We start from the raw sequence: 17,792 nt of genomic DNA, 5'->3' as shown, positions 1-17,792 counted from the left end.
CAACGACCGGGGGACCATGTTTCAAGGATGATGGGATGACTGAGCCAGTTGGACGCTGTGGCTGATCAGGTGGACATGTTGGAATGGGGGAGGGAAATTACATTTGAATGGCATCAGACCAAAGTTCTTCATCCTTCCTCGAGCTCCTTGACCTTAGTGCCTTTGGCACCACTGATCACTCCCTTTTTTTGGGTTCCGGTTATCCAGACAAGCAATGTACATTTTCACTGCTTTGAAGATGACACAGCTGTACATTTCAATTAAACTTAAGGGTTAGGGGTAGCCCCACCCGCACCTGTTCACACTGGAAGCTTGTGTTTCAGATATACAAGTGTGGATCACAGAGTTTGCTGAAAAAAATGAATTGGATGAGATTAAGGTCCTCTCCCTTTTTACCTCTCTTAGAATGATAACAATAACAGATGTGTTCTTACCTGCTGTTCTACATGGTGCCACCTCTAAAACTGTCCCGTTCACACTGAGGCCTGCAGATGCCCATTTAAAGGTTTTAATTTCCTTCTTGATTTATGTTACTTCCACAGGATCCACAAGGTTCTAAACATTTAATCATTCTTGGTTCTATCCCAGATAATTATTGTTGACATGAGATATGGTTCTAACTGTCTAATCCATGGTTCTATCCCAGATAGTTATTGTTGACATGAGGTGAGGTTCAGAGACTTCAGACAAGGTGTCACTATCTCCCTTAGAAGGGAAATGCTCCATCTGTTAAAATCTCTGTGAGATAATTTCTGAACTCTACTGAATTTACTGAACTTGTATTCACTTCACTCTTCAAGTTGTGATAGAAACTGAGAACTAAAATGTTATGTTTTGAAGATGATTTTATATTACGCTGGCAGTTGTTTATATTCATTCCTGTAGTGGTTTCATTTTGTTTTCTGTGGTGGTAACTTGATAAGATTGTATCAACAAAAAAAAATAATCCTATGAGTGACTTTCTGGGATTCATGTCATGTTATTACTACGGATTTCAAGACAGTTGGAACCAATGAGCTTAACATAGAGGCTTGTAGTTGTACTATAACACATAGTGGCCTAATTCTAAACTTTACAACTGTTAGCCCATCCTAACCTACGTTGTTGTGTAAACTTTACAACTGTTAGCCTCTCCTAGCCTGCGTTGTTGTGTAAACTTTACAACTGTTGGCCCCTCTGGTAGCCTGGGTGAATGTTTCCATGGATACACAGTTATTCGTCAAATTAAATCAAAATACACATCACTGCCAGGTCCTTGAGTTGAAGTTCGATTTACCAGGTCACTGGGTTCCTGTCTTCATCAATGGTGGAGCCTCTCTGTGCACTCCCAGCCCTCTCTCTGATTGGCCTCTTTGCTCTCTTCGTTTCCCCCTATGCTGTCTCTCTCCACCTCACCCTGTAAGCTCCCTTCCTAGTGTTGTCCCAGTAGCTTCTTGACAAGCCATTCTAAAGGGCTTAGCAAACAAGATTAGGGATCTGAGAGCAACCTAATCTCCCTCTTTCCCAGCCATCTGCCTGCCCAGCCTCCCAGGTGCTGTTCTTCCGCAGCCGACAGGAGAAACCAGGAGCGGAGGTCATAACTTTATTTAATCGCAGTAAAGTTTCCTGATTTCGAACTATGCTGGCTATTACGGTGGACGATTCCAAAGGAAGGTCCTGTTGATGTAACTCGTTTTCAACACTGCAGAGTTGAAACCCCACTGGATTTAAGATGTTGGCGTCTTTGTTGAAATGCCTTCTGTGTTCACTGGCATTCCTTTTAGCATCTGACCTTTTGGGAACCAAAACAGGTATGTATGAACACCTGAAGCCCACTGTATCTACACATTCACAAGTGACGATGGAGTGATCTCATTTTTTATTTTATTTTATCACAGATGCTTTGTCCGGGGATGGACCTGTTCTATCTAACAGACCAGATCCATTTGATAAACTTGGAATATCATCCATTCTATCTGTTCCTCAAGGCGTAGTTCAGCCACCTGTCCTCCAGGTTTCACTCCCCCGGCAGAAACGCAACGTGCTTTTCCCAAGTGGGGTCAAACTCTGTGGGCAGGAGAGTGTGCCACAAGCCATTACAAATCACCTCAACTACTTTCATCTGCGAGGTAACATCCCACTCACCTGTATGCATAATGCTGGAGGTTGAAGTTGGCCACAAACACAGATACTAACCTTAACCATCGGGAAAGATAGCTAACCTAAGGTCAACATTACTCTTCTCTTATGGGCTTTGTATGGTACAGGAATGTGCAGTTTGCTTGTTATTTTGGTCTAGAGTTGTGTCATGAGCTGGTGTTGATCAGCGGAAGTTTGTGGGCTTTTGTTTTTCATGATTCTCAAAAAGACATGTTGTGTTTGACTGATTGAGGATATTTGACACATCAAATTTGAAATAAATTCTATAACTATTCTGAAAACAATGACCTGCAACTGCAGTAATTTTGGATTTTTTTAGCAATGATTTAACTTCATGTGGCTACATTCACATGTTCTATTAAAACAGTTGAACATGAAAATAACTTCATATATAAATACCACACTAAACAAGCTAGCCTACTCGCCTGTTGTCCTAAGCACAAGCTAACTAACATTGTTCTAGCAGCTTAGCTACCATCCCCATACTTGTTTTGCTAACATGCATCAGCTTGAGACGCCCCCCCCCCCTCGTCTCAGTCACAAGGTCTTACGCTGCTATATTATTGTGCTGGGGGAGTAGAGTCAGTTCTCCTTCTCCACTATAAATCCTTGTTGATATGAGGAATGCATTTTCTGAATTTTCCCAGTCTCCTCCCGTTTTGAACTTAGGAGGGCGTGAAGTCCTGGCCCACATCTGTGGAGTACCTGGCTTGGGGGACCCGTTGCTGTCCCTGTCCTTGTCCACCTGGTTATGTTGCAGATCGAGACGATGCCTGACGATTTCAGCTGTCACTCCCCCTCCCCTGTGTTGTCTCTGTCCTTGTCCATCAGGTCATGCTTCTGACCTGGACTAGGTTTAAATAGACTCTAGACTCAGCCCACACCTATTTATTAATATGTTCACCTGGCACAGCCAGAAGAGGACTGGTCACCCCTCTGAGCCTGGGTCCTCTCTAGGTTTCTTCCTACATTTTGGCATTCTTAGGGAGATTTTCCTAGCCACTGAAATTCAACACTACTGTGGTTTGCTCCTTGGGGTTTAAGGCCAGGTGTTTTGTAAAAGCACTTTGTGACATCTGCTGATGTAAAAAGGGCTTTATAAATACATTTGATTGATTGATTGATCAGGTCACAATATAAATAATGGAATCCCGCTTACATCGTTAGTATCTTTTTTGTTTGCTTTTTCTCTTGGTAGGGCTGCTCCCCCACAGACCTAAGATCAGCTGTGTGTTTCCCCAATCATAGACTTGGCCTACTGACTTTAGGTAATAGCTGAACCCAGATCTATGCCTGTGGAATGTTCTGGAAACCTCTACCCAGATCACAGAGTAGGCCAATATCCTCAAGCATCCAGACCACAGAGTAGGCCTATATCCTCAAGTCATCCAGCCATAGAGTAGACCTATATCCTCATGACGCCCTGACCACAGGGTAGGCCTATATCCTCAAGTCATCCAGCCATAGAGTAGGCCTATATCCTCAAGTCATCCAGCCATAGAGTAGACCTATATCCTCATGACGCCCTGACCACAGGGTAGGCCTATATCCTCAAGTCATCCAGCCATAGAGTAGGCCTATATCCTCAAGTCATCCAGCCATAGAGTAGGCCTATATCCTGAAGTCATCCAGCCATAGGGCAGGCCTATATCCTCAAGTCATCCAGCCATAGAGTAGGCCTATATCCTGAAGTCATCCAGCCATAGGGCAGGCCTATATCCTCAAGTCATCCAGCCACAGAGTAGGCCTATATCCTCAAGTCATCCAGCCATAGAGTAGACCTATATCCTCATGACGCCCTGACCACAGGGTAGGCCTATATCCTCAAGTCATCCAGCCATAGAGTAGGCCTATATCCTCAAGTCATCCAGCCATAGAGTAGGCCTATATCCTGAAGTCATCCAGCCATAGGGCAGGCCTATATCCTCAAGTCATCCAGCCACAGAGTAGGCCTATATCCTCAAGTCATCCAGCCATACAGTGGGGAGAACAAGTATTTGATACACTGCCGATTTTGCAGGTTTTCCCACTTACAAAGCATGTAGAGGTCTGTAATTTTTTATCATAGGTACACTTCAACTGTGAAAGATGGAATCTAAAACAAAAATCCAGAAAATCACATTGTATGATTTTTAAATAATGAATTAGCATTTTATTGCATGACATAAGTATTTGATCACCTACTGCTCGCCACTCATTACCTGTAATAACTGCACCTGTTTGAACTCGTTACCTCTATAAAAGACACCTGTCCACATACTCAATCAAACAGTCTCCAACCTCTCCACAATGGCCAAGACCAGAGAGCTGTGTAAGGACATCAGGGATAAAATTGTAGACCTGCACAAGGCTGGGATGGGCTACAAGACAATAGGCAAGTCGCTTGGTGAGAAGACAACAACTGTTGGCGCAAATATTAGAAAATGGAAGAAGTTCAAGATGACGGTCAATCGCCCTCGGTCTGGGCCTCCATGCAAGATCTCACCTCGTGGGGCATCAATGATCATGAGGAAGGTGAGGGATCAGCCCAGAACTACATGGCAGGACCTGGTCAATGACCTGAAGAGAGCTGGGACCACAGTCACAAAGAAAACCATTAGTAACACACTACGCCGTCATGGATTAAAATCCTACAGCGCACGCAAGGTCCCCCTGCTCAAGCCAGCGCATGTCCAGGCCCATCTGAAGTTTGCCAATGACCATCTGGATGATCCAGAGGAGGAATGGGAGATGTGGTCTGATGAGACAAAAATATTACTTTTTGGTCTAAACTCCACTCGCCATGTTTGAAGGAAGAAGAAGTACAACCCCAAGAACACCATCTTTTCTGCAAAGGGGACAGGACGACTGCACCGTATTGAGGATATCGCGAGATCTTGGCCAACAACCTCCTTCCCTCAGTAAGAGCATTGAAGATGGGTCGTGGCTGGGTCTTCCAGCATGAAAATGACCCGAAAACACACAGCCAGGGCAACTAAAGAGTAGCTCCGTAAGAAGCATCTCAAGGTCCTGGAGTGGCCTAGTCAGTCTCCAGACCTGAACCCAATAGAAAATCTTTGGAGGGAGCTGAAAGTCCGTATTGCCCAGCGTCAGCCCCGAAACCTGAAGGATCTGGAGAAGGTCTGTATGGAAGAGTGGGCCCAAAATCCCTGCTGCAGTGTGTGCAAACCTGGTCAAGAACTACAGGAAACGTATGATCTCTGTAATTGCAAACAAATGTTTCTGTACCAAATATTAAGTTCTGCTTTTCTGATGTATCAAATACTTATGTCATGCAATAAAATGCAAATTCATTATTTAAAAATCATACAATGTGATTTTCTGGATTTTTGACATTAGATTCCGTCTCTCACAGTTGAAGTGTACCTATGATAAAAATTACAGACCTCTACATGCTTTGTAAGTGGGAAAACCTGCAAAATCGGCAGTGTATCAAATACTTGTTCTCCCCGCTGTAGGAAGGTCTATGTCCTCTAGTCATTCAGACATAGACATGTGAGGGGAGTTGTTAGAGCATTTAGATAGAGGTTGAGACTCATGTATCTCTTGCATCTGAGTTCTAAGCAACATCTGCTCCACTTAAGATTCATTTCCTCTCTGTAAGTAAGTGAAGATAAGTCAATTTAAAGGCTTGAGCCAGGTAGGGTCAAGTACAGTATGGGGGGGGCGCGGGTGGGGGGGGGGCAGGGGAAGTGACTACTGACTCTTGAAAGGGACATTGGTCAGGAAAGTGAATCTCTCTTAACAGGTGTGTTGGTTCTTTGGCCATTCAATGACATTAATATGCGTGTTCAGTCTGTCAGGAGACTGTGTGGGAGGCCTACAAGATCTTCTGGGACCGCCTCCCAAATCAGGAAGAGTACCAGACCTGGATGAGCCAATGCCTGGAAGGCACGATCACCGCTCTAGAGATGGGCAAAAACTTCAGCCAATCAAAGGAGCACCTGGCCCTGATTGAGAGGGTGAGTTTTTCAAATGCGTCTCTTCTCTTCAGTCTCCCTGACAGTTCCATCCACATACATCTATTACTTCTGCATTCATCCAAAAGGTCTTCAGCTGTTTTTTGTGTGTAATATATTCATGCTTCAGTTATTAATGTACTTCATAATTCATCTCTTCCATCTTTCCAATTTCAGAGAATGTCCCGGATGGGTTTTAAAAGGTGAAGCGTCTCATCCACTCCAGGTTCCATTGTTTTGAGTCTTTGAGCTTATTGGCTGTTCATTGTTCTGTATTTCTTCTGTTACTGTTCTTTCTCTCCTGTTCTACCAACCATAGTGAGCTCAACAACCCGTGGAACCATATGTGCAGGTGAGGTTCTGAAGGTTCTCTGACCTTACCTGGCCATTTCAACCACCTCATCTTAATCAGCTTCTTAAACTATTCTCCATAAAAAACGTTTTTTTGTTTAATCGATAGAATCGCTGACATTTGTGAGTCATTTCTGTTGTTGTTCCAAAGCCTCCCGACTCCAGGTACCAACCGGGAAGTTCAAGGAGGTCAGTAACGCACACACGTCCCTCCTATCTGTCCTTTCACTCCATCTTTCACCCTTTTCCCATTGCCCTCTGCCCACCCCATGCTGTATGACGTGTACAGATCATTTATAGCCAGGTAGGGCTGGTTAATCCATATTAGTAGTTAAAGCTCCAAAAGAGTTCATACACAGCAGGGCTGATCTGGCCTGGAAGGCTGGACCATCTCTTCTGGCTGCTGATGGTAAGCCCCCACAAAGCAGAGAAATGGCTCCCAGACTACGAATATCAATCTAATATCAGCCTGACTGAGCGAGCTGTGTGAAATGTCCTGACTGAGCGAGCTGTGTGAAATATCCTGACTGAGCGAGCTGTGTGAAATGTCCTGACTGAGCGAGCTGTGGGAAATATCCTGACTGAGCGAGCTGTGTGAAATGTCCTGACTGAGCGAGCTGTGTGAAATGTCCTGACTGAGCTTGTGAAATGTCCTGACTGAGCTGAGTGAAATGTCCTGACTGAGCTGTGTGAAATGTCCTGACTGAGCGAGCTGTGTGAAATGTCCTGACTGAGCTGTGTGAAATGTCCTGACTGAGCTGTGTGATTGGAATGGGAAATCTCACTTTTCGACTAACCTGCACTGGCTGTGGATTTGGACATAACATTTGAAGGGGAAACATTCTGAATGTTTTAATGTAGCTGACATTTGGCGAAGCGAAGCGGTCTGAATCGTTGCATCCCAAAAAATATATAAAAAAAACAATCCTACCTGACCAATTTGTCGTGGTTTTTGCTTGGCGCCTTCCAACAGAACCCACCAATGACATAGAGATGGAGGTGTTGGCTCCGCCCATGCGCGTCCGGTCTGAGCAGGTAGTGGATCTGAACATCTTCCTGAAGGGGGAGAGATACAGTGAGGCTCTGAGAGACCCTGCCAGTCTCCAGTACCAGACTCTCAACCAGCAGTTCACTGACAAGGTACTGCTCCGATGATTTCTCCCAAACATTTTCTTTCTTTCCTCTGTCCAGTCTGAATTTCTCTGTTTTACTCCTTTACTGTTGCTGCTCCCATTTTTCTGTTGACTTTTCATTTTTCATCTCTCCTTTTGGTTGCTTTCTTTTCATCTATCTCGTCTTCTCTTTCTTTTAAACTCTGTTGATCTCTCTCTTTTCATCTCTGTCATCCCATGTTCTTTCTCATTATTCCTTCCCTTTCTTTTTCTCCTTGTGCACCTCCTCTCTTTCCCCTCATCTTCCATCACTCTGTTTTTAACCCCCTCCATGCTGTCTTTCCTCTCCTGACCTCTTCTGACCCCTCCTGACCTCCCCTGACCCCTCCTGACCATCCCTGTGTGAGTAAGCTTGGCTCTGAGGCGCTAGGGATCTTTGTGAGTTCAGGGCACTAAAAAACAACTCACACAGTTTGTCAGGATTTCCCTTAATTTGAATGGTTCAGGAATGTTGCTAGGCAATGGTTGTTGCTAGGCAGGGGTTGTTGCTAGGCAGGGGTTGTGTGAAATTATGTGCGAAGTTAGTTCATGGTGTGTGATGCTTGAGGCCTTGAGACCCACTGAAGTGGAGAAGGAAGACCACATAGGTGCCTATGCTGACCTATCAAAGCTTTCTGAATGAGAACATCTGGAGAAAGACATTTTACTCCAGCTGGAAAATAAGATGTTTCTGACTCTGCCCTGGAAGTCATTAACATTCCCATCATGACCATCATAAACTGTGTGGAAGGAAATAAGGAGAGAGAATGTTGTGAAGAGGAAAGGACCAGCTTAGGAGGACACAATCAGTTTTCACTGCATAAACCCTTCTCCTTTTGACATTACCTCTTCTTTCTAAGTCTTTTGACTTTGATTATTTGTGTACATTTTGACAAATTACAATGTCAAATTACAAACAATACCTTTTTCATTGTAATGTAGGTTATTTGGTGCACTGAGTGGAAGACATGAGAATACGGTGTGAATACTGCATGGTCTGTTAACACACGGGTAAACTTTGTGTAACTCAGTCACTGTGGAGGTTTTCCAAACGCTCAGTGACTCAGCAGAACAGGTCTGAACCAAACGTTGGTGGTATCCAGCTACATGGTTGAATTGGAAGCCTGCATCAGTTATAATCAGTAGACAGGTGTCCAAGCTGGAGAGGATGACCTCAGAAATCATTTACAGGTCCATACTGTATATACCATATTCCATTTAATTTTAGTGGTAGGTTATTGATTGGGTGTGGGAGTAAGTTACACAAGGAACCATTCTTAGGACCTCAGGGGAAAATGCAGAGGTCCTGCTCATAGTGATATAGATATTGACTGTTGAATTCACGTTGACTTCTCTATGTTGGCAGATACAAGATGCTCTTGGAGGACTTCCAGGCTTTAAGGGTGTAGCAGTGCAGGAGTTCAGGTCAGTCCCCACTGTAGTGATGCAGGTGTTCAGGTCAGTCCCCACTGTAGTGATGCAGGTGTTCAGGTCAGTCCCCACTGTAGTGATGCAGGTGTTCAGGTCAGTCCCCACTGTAGTGATGCAGGTGTTCAGGTCAGTCCCCACTGTAGTGATGCAGGTGTTCAGGTCAATCCCCACTGTAGCGGTGCAGGAGATCAGGTCAGTCCCCACTGTAGTGATGCAGGTGTTCAGGTCAGTCCCCACTGTAGTGATGCAGGTGTTCAGGTCAGTCCCCACTGTAGTGATGCAGGTGTTTAGGTCAATCCCCACTGTAGTGATGCAGGTGTTCAGGTCAGTCCCCACTGTAGTGATGCAGGTGTTCAGGTCAGTCCCCACTGTAGTGATGCAGGTGTTCAGGTCAGTCCCCACTGTAGTGATGCAGGTGTTTAGGTCAATCCCCACTGTAGTGATGCAGGTGTTCAGGTCAGTCCCCACTGTAATGATGCAGGTGTTCAGGTCAGTCCACACTGTAGTGATGCAGGTGTTCAGGTCAATCCCCACTGTAGGGGTGTAGTCGACACGTACTGGTCCCATCAGGATAGTTTAGTTAGGACTCCCTTCACTGACATTCATGTTGTATTACTTGATGCATGGCACAGGGTTCCTGTTGCTCCTTAAAGGGTCTAAAATAAAATCTGGTAAATTAAGGTAATAAATTGTATTACATTTACAGTAAATTTGCTGTGGGTGTTAAATTTGTAGCTATTGTGTTTAAGGCTGATGGGCACGCAGAGTGTATTTGTTGGATTAACTTAAAATTAACATTAATATTCATTTTACATTACGTTAGCTAGCTACAGATGCTGATGTCAGGATGTGTGTCATCCTTTCGTTGTGGATAGGGATGTTTGTTGCTAGATGGGGATGAGCCAAGATGGGGAGATGCATGTTGAATAAAAAATGGTTGGAGGGGCATTTCGGAGGTAGTTGGCGCCAGCAGGAAACGAGCCACGGTGCAATTTGGTGGACCTAGACCGTGAATTTAAGAAGAGAGCTGCAGAGCTACACCACACGTCTTGAGGGGAGTTTGGGGTGGTGATATGAAACAATGGTGAGGGGATAATGAACGGCTTTGTGTTGGAGATACACTACAGCCGTTGAGCGTTCAACGTTGCCGTCAGCCGTCAAACCTTTAGGAACGCCCCCTTTGAAATAAACGACGGCGGCTTTACTACTCGTGTTGCGTCACGTCCAGTGACCGCATCCAAGCTTCACGAAACGCTGAGGTTTGATTCATGATGGACAATGCAAGCGTTCATTCTGTCTTGTGAAATTAAATTAGAAATAGATGTAATTTTGGGGACGGATTGGGTGTATTAATTAAGAATTGATACAAATAATGTGAACTAATATTGGCCTATTATGTAGGAAAATTACGGATTTGCAGCACATTTTACAGCTCTTTGGGCTTCGGGCATTACTTTCGTCAGCCTATTTTCTGGACGGATATTTTTTTGTAAGATGCCACAGGTCAGCTGACACACCAACCTTACTATGGTAAAAGTTGGATGATGGACAGCGAACGACGTGGAGAAGTATAGGTTTATGTCCCAATTCACCCCTAATAAAGACATTATCGTGAAGTAGCAACTTAATAATTGTGAAAAACTGCTCGTGATGGCAATGCAACGCATACAGTATTGATACACTGTTACACTGTTACAAACACGTATACTAAAGTAGGACTAAATAAGTTATCTTCTATCAGATAGATTGTTTAGAATTTTTTGGGGTCTTAAATTATATTTTTTGCGGTCTTAAAAAGGTCTTTAAAATGACTTTAAAAGTGGTTCAGGAACCCTGTGACATGACAGTAACCATCTGATGTGACCTGCTGGAGCTGGACACTAAAGGTTAATAATTGACCTGATCTTCTCACTGATCACTGTGTGTTTTGTGTTATTTCATTCAGGCTTCAGAAGGATGCTCAGGGGTAAGTACAGAACTAGAGGTGACCCTAATAATCTGTCCCTAGATATGTGCTTAAAGATAACCATGGGTTTACATGCAGTTAGCGCGGTCGCTCACCTTGTAATCAGGATGAGGCCTGGAGAGATTATCACCTCAGGCACTTTCTGCCCACAACCATCGTCCTTCTTTCAACCACTGGAAAGAGGTTCTCCTCGTCTCATGTCTGTAGACCTCTAACACCCACTACTAATCAAATCAGTCCATCACATTTATTTATAAAGCTCTTTTTATATCAGCAGTTGTCACAAAGTGCTTTTACAAAAACACCCGTCCTTTAACCCCAAGGAGCAAACAACATTAGTGTTGAATTTCAGTGGCTAGGAAAAACTCCCTAAGAAGGCCGAAATTTTGAAACCTAGAGAGGACCCAGGCTCAGAGGGTTACCAGTCCTCTTCTGACTGTGCCAGGTGAAATATTAAGAGTCCAATTGGAATAATGAATAAATGACTGTGGGCTGAATCCAGTGTCTATTTAAATTTAGACTAGGTCAGAAGCATGACCAGATGGACAAGGACAGGGACAACACTGGGGGGGTGGGAGGTGTCAGCACAGTGGCAGCTAAAATCGCCAGGTATCGTCTTGATCTGCAACACTGACTTAATAAGAAACAAGGTGAATCAATCATACTCAATGAACAATCAGAATAGCATTTTTGGTCTCTCTCACTCTCACACACGCACAAATAAAACATATACAGACAGAAATATATATCCACACATACACACACAAACAAAAATAAACACATACATACGTGTCATGGAGTCTTCACTGCTCATGCAATTACGTGGGACTTTACTAAGAAAAGCTTGGTGATGATCTCTGATTCTCAGGTCAGTAGCTCTGCAGTAGTTAAGGGCCAGATGATCCCAGATTCCCAGGTCAATCACCCTCCAGGATAGAAGTAACCTTGTCCCCAGGCAAATGAGCCTGGAATTACTGCCATTAGATCTTTGCCTTTAGAAGGAGAACATAGATCAATAATCTAGATCAATAAAGTCTTCAATAAATTAGTGATATTGTCGATATATTAGTAGTGAAAATGTAGGATTTTTAATGGGTGTTTGGGTTGATGTGGATGATAAAGAGAGAATAGGAACATTGGGAATTACTTTTTGGATCTACAGTGAATAGATGGAGATATTGTTTGGTTGCTTGATTGATCGTCTGAAAGATGAACTGACCACAGGTCTGTGTGTGTTCATGTATGTGCAGGGTGGAGGGTGTGGTGGTGGTCTATTCAGTGACCGTGGAAGTGGCGGAGGAGGGGGTGAGCACTGAGCAGTTGGGCTACCTCCATCTGCAGTCCAACAGGGTGGAGACATCCTACAGAGAGGTGGAGGAGAGACCCACAGTGACTGACTTCAGGAACCACATTACTGAGACTCTGCACAAGGACAACGTCCTCAATGACACAGTGCCTGGTACAACATAACCACATTATAACCTAACCCAACTAGAGACTGGTACAACATAACCACATTATAACCTAACCCAACTAGAGACTGGTACAACATAACCACATTATAACCTAACCCAACTAGAGACTGGTACAACATAACCACATTATAACCTAACCCAACTAGAGACTGGTACAACATAACCACATTATAACCTAACCCAACTAGAGACTGGTACAACATAACCACATTATAACCTAACCCAACTAGAGACTGGTACAACATAACCACATTATAACCTAACCCAACTAGAGACTGGTACAACATAACCACATTATTACCTAACCCAACTAGAGACTGGTACAACATAACCACATTATAACCTAACCCAACTAGAGACTGGTACAACATAACCACATTATTACCTAACCCAACTAGAGACTGGTACAACATAACCACATTATAACCTAACCCAACTAGAGACTGGTACAACATAACCACATTATAACCTAACCCAACTAGAGACTGGTACAACATAACCACATTATAACCTAACCCAACTAGAGACTGGTACAACATAACCACATTATTACCTAACCCAACTAGAGACTGGTACAACATAACCACATTATAACCTAACCCAACTAGAGACTGGTACAACATAACCACATTATTACCTAACCCAACTAGAGACTGGTACAACATAACCACATTATAACCTAACCCAACTAGAGACTGGTACAACATAACCACATTATAACCTAACCCAACTAGAGACTGGTACAACATAACCACATTATAACCTAACCCAACTAGAGACTGGTACAACATAACCACATTATTACCTAACCCAACTAGAGACTGGTGAAACATTACCACCCCACATTGCAGCACAATACTTCTAACACTACCATGCATGGCCAAACCACTGTAAATCTTACACAGTACTCTGTCTCTGTAGCCAGGCTAGCTTTGAGTGTTAATATAAATTGTAACATGGGTGGTTTGAATCCTGAATGTTGATTCCTTCAAGCTGGGGTTTAAGAGCCCCTGTACCCACAGGTATGACATCACATTTTACTGTTATAATTGTGTGGATAATAGTGGTTAATAGTGATGAGCTTGAGTTTGTGGTATTTTGCACAAAACATAAGAACCACTCTGTAATGTGATATTTTGTCCTTATTTGACACATGTGACTTGTTGTTTAAACATACAACACAGTTCCTTGGGGTACAGCCAGGCAATTAGATCACTGCATTTGATAGTAAGACTTCTTTTATCTACTGTAGTCAGCTCTCTCCTTCTTAAAATTGCAAATTCAGCATTTTTTTGCCAAAAGAATAGTAAATAGCTTTTTTTCTGCTTTAGATATTTATACTTCTCACTTGATTACATGTTTTTGTGTATTTAGGTTAAATTACACCTTCTGTGATTTGTAGTCTTACTGGTGGAGTGTAGTAAATTCCCTTTACAAAAGACATATGTTTTCGTAAACAATCCTTTTCAAAGCTGAGCTCTTTTTTGGATGAACTGAAGTGTTAGCCTGTTGAACTTTTTTCAGAGTTTTTTTTTTTAAAGGTTCCCTAATTCTGTCCTTGTCTAACTCGTTCTACTTAAGTCCATTATCCTGGCTGGGCCCCAATTCTTCAGTTGACTCATCATGCATGGAGGCAGACACACACACGCACAAGATTTAGCTTGTCAGTGTGTCGGTTGGCTGTAAACTCTCGGATGGTTTCTTCCTGCCAATGGAATGACGTCTACAGTAATGATCTCCCGGGTCTGTGGGAAGACTCTGTGATGGTGTTGTAAAAAAATCTGTCATTTGTTTACCGTGTTTCCCTGAAGATGGAAGCGTTCTGATGGCCTGGTTCATATGAGCCGGGACATGTGATATGGGCGCTAAATGCTGTTAGATGCTTGCCTGGCTTGGTGGGTGGTGACTTAAAGGCCCTGGTTGGCTCCAAGCCGCAGCCTTCAGGCTCCAGAATGGATAGTAATGCAGTAATGGTCTTGGCCCACATCTTGGCCGATCTTTTGGTGATTAGTAGGATTCCCCTTGGATAACCAGCCAGTTAGCACCACCTCTGTTGGGACTGGAGAGGAAGAGAAGAAATGGAGAGAGAGAGAATTCTATAGAACAGTGGTTTTCAAACCTCTCCTCTGGGAGCATCAGATGTTCCACACTTTAACTGTAGCCCTGAACCCATACAACAGATTCACTAATCAAGGGCTTGAGGATCAGTAGACAAGTTGAACCAGATGTGCAGCTCAGGACTGGTTCAGAGACCCGGACCGGCTGGGGGTCCCTGAGGAGAGGTTTGAGAACCCCAGGTTTAGAAGACCCTTTGAGCATCAATGTGTCATTCACGTTTATTAGGCATCTGGATTCTGGCACAGAGCGATACCTCTCTGGATCGATGTACATGGGACCAGAACAAAATTAAAATACACATCCTTTAACACTTCAAATTGATCAAAGCCAAACATTGCATTTGAAAATAACATTAAAAAAACAATCTTGACCAGCAAGAATGTTTGAAGATTAGAGGAGTGTTATAAACGTGAAATAAAAGTGGGCTGGATTTGAACCTGTGCTGCAGGGGGGAATGTGCACCGGCGCCAGCATCTCAGACTGCTGGATCACCCTGAACCCCCCTGAACCCCCCTGAACCCCCCTGAACCCCCCTGAACCACCCTGAACCACCCTGAACCCCCCTGAACCCCCCTGAACCACCCTGAACCCCCCTGAACCACCCTGAACCCCCCTGAACCCCCCTGAACCCCCCTGAACCCCCCTGAACCCCCCTGAACCCCCCTGAACCACCCTGAACCACCCTGAACCCCAACTGGAGTCCTTTCTGACTGCCTGGAATGAAGTGACTGCTTATCAGAAAGAGCCTGCTGTCTTTATTAGTCCTGGAAATCTGCATACCAGGTTTTTGAATTGAACTGGCTCCTCTGTTCAGTGTGTCATCCTTTGTTCCACAGTGTCCAGGGTTGCTGAGTCCACCAAGCCCACTGCTGGAACACCTGACGATGGGGTGGTAAGTTAGAGGTCATCTTCAAGACAACCCCCCTTGACACGATCCTAGTGGTCTGGAGGTGCTCCTACACAGCTTGGTGTACTGGGATTCAAAATGGTCCAAACTAATGTGGATCCAGTTTGGTGCTTGTCTGTGTCGCCTGTTTCCTCAGAGTCTCTGTCTGGGACTCTACGAGGGCTTAACAGGTTCAGAGGAATTTAAGCCTAGGCAAGGCTTTTAGGATTAGCTTGGCTCTTGCTGTGATAATCCACCACCATACCAAGGCTCGTGCAGCCGGAGAAAGAGAGAGAGTGAAGGGGGAGAGGCAGTGAGGAGGGAGAGAGAGAGGGAGTGAGGAGAGAGAGGGAGTGAGGAGGGAGAGAGAGTGAGTGAGGGGGGAGTGAGGAGAGAGAGGGAGTGAGGAGGGAGAGAGAGAGGGAGTGAGGAGGGAGAGAGAGAGAGAGTGAGTGAGGGGGAGTGAGGAGGGAGAGAGTGAGGAGAGAGAGGGAGTGAGGAGGGAGAGAGAGAGTGAGTGAGGGGGGAGAGAGAGAGTGAGTGAAGGGGGAGAGTGAGTGAGGGGGAGTGAGGAGGGAGAGAGAGTGAGGAGAGGGAGGGAGAGAGGAGAGGGAGGGAGAGAGAGAGAGTGTGTGAAGGGGGAGAGGGAGAGAGGAGGAAGAGAAAATTAGAAGGGAGAGATTCACACTCAAACTGTATATAGAACAGGTGTGTCAAATCCATTTTTCCTACATCCTTCAACTAAGTTGAGGGCCTCTTGTAGAGCCAGATGAGGGCCCCTTGTAGGGCCAGATTGGGGCCCCTTGTGTGCCGAATCCGGGCCACCTAATGGATGTTTGCCCCCCCCCCCTCTGCTATCAGTCTAGCAGCTTAGTGGTGTTGTAGCGTTTTAATCAGAGATGGGAGTGCCAGCATTTGTCTTGGACATTGGCAGTGCCTGCTGGTTTACTTGGCCTGCTGAGGCCCTAAGTGAATTTGAGTAATTATGTGGATTGGAAGAGGTTGGCAAACTACCAGTCAGTAACTGGCATTAACAGTCAAGCACACAGCAGAAGCACTGGGCATCAGAACTGCCAAGGACCAGCTGCTCCATCAGACAGAGACTACACATTTCCAAGTTAAGTTTTTATCAGTGTAAGGTACTACAGTGAGTTTGTCTGTTTCCTTTGTCCAGGAGGACATTTTGTCTTCTGAGATGCCCCCAGATGCCCCAAAGGTTGAATCTGAGGATGTCATGATGGGGGAGAATGATGTCATCATTCTGGAGGAGAGTGTCTCCCTTTCCCCTGATCCCAAGCGGACCATCGATGATACAGGCCTCCAGGAGGAGGGTCTGCTTTTGGAGAACATCGTGGCAGACCCGGCCTCCCCTGACCACCTGGGTGATGCCACGCTCCCCAAGCCGCCAAATGGGGTGGAGTCCTCTGGTTCAGGGGTTGAAATACCGGACAACTTGCCTTTTCAGCCCGAGAAAGAAGCTCCTGAAGAGATTATTATACAGGAAGCAGGAGCGGATGTCTCTGGGGTTGAGGAGGAATCTGTTAAGGTCCCTGAGCTACAGGAGGAAGTGGCTGAGGTTTCTGTCACAGCAGAAGTTATAGAAAAGGAAACTCAGTCAACAAAAGACCTGGAGTCCTCCATCGTAAAGACAGAGACCATGGAAGAGGTGAAGGATGATGTCCCTGTAGAAACAGCTGAAATTCCTGTGTCGACAGGGAATCCTCATGCCATCGAGACTCTGACCCCAGATCAGCCTGAAGAGGGCGCCAACGTGATCCTGGCTTTTCCAGAATTAGCTGAAGACGGAGATGAAGTTGGGAGCTTAGAGGAGGGACCAATCATTGAGGAGCCAGTAGCCGAAGAGGAAACTTTGAAGGACAAGGAGGCGGACCAAGTTCTGGATATTACTGGGGTCTCGGAGGAGGACCTACTGGAAGAGGAGGTGTTATTGGTTCATGAGGCAAAAGTGGAGACTGTTGAACCGACGCCTCCCTCAGCAGAGAAGGAGTCGCCCTTCACCCGGGTCTCCGTGCCGACGCCTCCCTCAGCAGAGAAGGAGTCTCCTTTCACCCGGGTCTCAGTGGACGTGATAGTAGAGGAGAAGGAGGCCTCGCCCCCAGGACCAGAGGCAAAGGACCAGGATGTCACCTCAGCTCTTGTCCCTGCTGAGATCCACCCTGGCCCGGACATCTCTATTACTCTGGAGGTAAAAACCAACACTGTCACCCGTGTGTCAGTTTGAGTGACCGTTTCACCTAACATCCCTCTTCATAGAACATGGTCCAGAGTTGCCAAATTGCTATTTATGCTACTTCC

The 17,792-nt window shown here is 45.1% G+C and overlaps 1 protein-coding gene across 7 annotated transcripts in view; it reads left to right on the top strand.

Annotated features, from left to right (window-relative positions):
- Window positions 1–1,251: 1,251 nt before the first annotated feature.
- Window positions 1,252–17,792, top strand: part of impg2a (interphotoreceptor matrix proteoglycan 2a) — a 31,202-nt gene continuing 14,661 nt past the window's right edge. For 2 of the 7 annotated variants that reach the window (XR_004574579.1, XM_029113490.2), the window contains exons 1-12: window positions 1,252–1,790; window positions 1,878–2,108; window positions 5,935–6,101; window positions 6,276–6,301; window positions 6,418–6,450; window positions 6,601–6,638; window positions 7,423–7,589; window positions 8,967–9,025; window positions 10,977–10,997; window positions 12,248–12,456; window positions 15,427–15,482; window positions 16,651–17,682. Coding sequence is in view for 6 of the 7 variants with exons in the window: in XM_029113490.2 (XP_028969323.2) it covers window positions 1,712–1,790; window positions 1,878–2,108; window positions 5,935–6,101; window positions 6,276–6,301; window positions 6,418–6,450; window positions 6,601–6,638; window positions 7,423–7,589; window positions 8,967–9,025; window positions 10,977–10,997; window positions 12,248–12,456; window positions 15,427–15,482; window positions 16,651–17,682 (2,118 nt within the window). In the remaining variant the exon portion in view is untranslated. Of the gene's footprint in view, window positions 1,791–1,877; window positions 2,109–5,887; window positions 6,102–6,275; window positions 6,302–6,417; window positions 6,451–6,600; window positions 6,639–7,422; window positions 7,590–8,966; window positions 9,026–10,976; window positions 10,998–12,247; window positions 12,457–15,426; window positions 15,483–16,650; window positions 17,683–17,792 lie in introns of those variants that run through there. The other 5 variants (XM_034286734.1, XM_029113487.2, XM_029113488.2 and 2 more) reach the window with 4 other exon arrangements.

The sequence above is a fragment of the Esox lucius genome, chromosome 16, assembly GCF_011004845.1.
Source record: "Esox lucius isolate fEsoLuc1 chromosome 16, fEsoLuc1.pri, whole genome shotgun sequence".
Lineage (NCBI taxonomy): Eukaryota > Metazoa > Chordata > Actinopteri > Esociformes > Esocidae > Esox > Esox lucius.
Note: the sequence above shows the minus strand (reverse complement) of the source record. Positions and strands in the feature narration are given on the sequence as shown.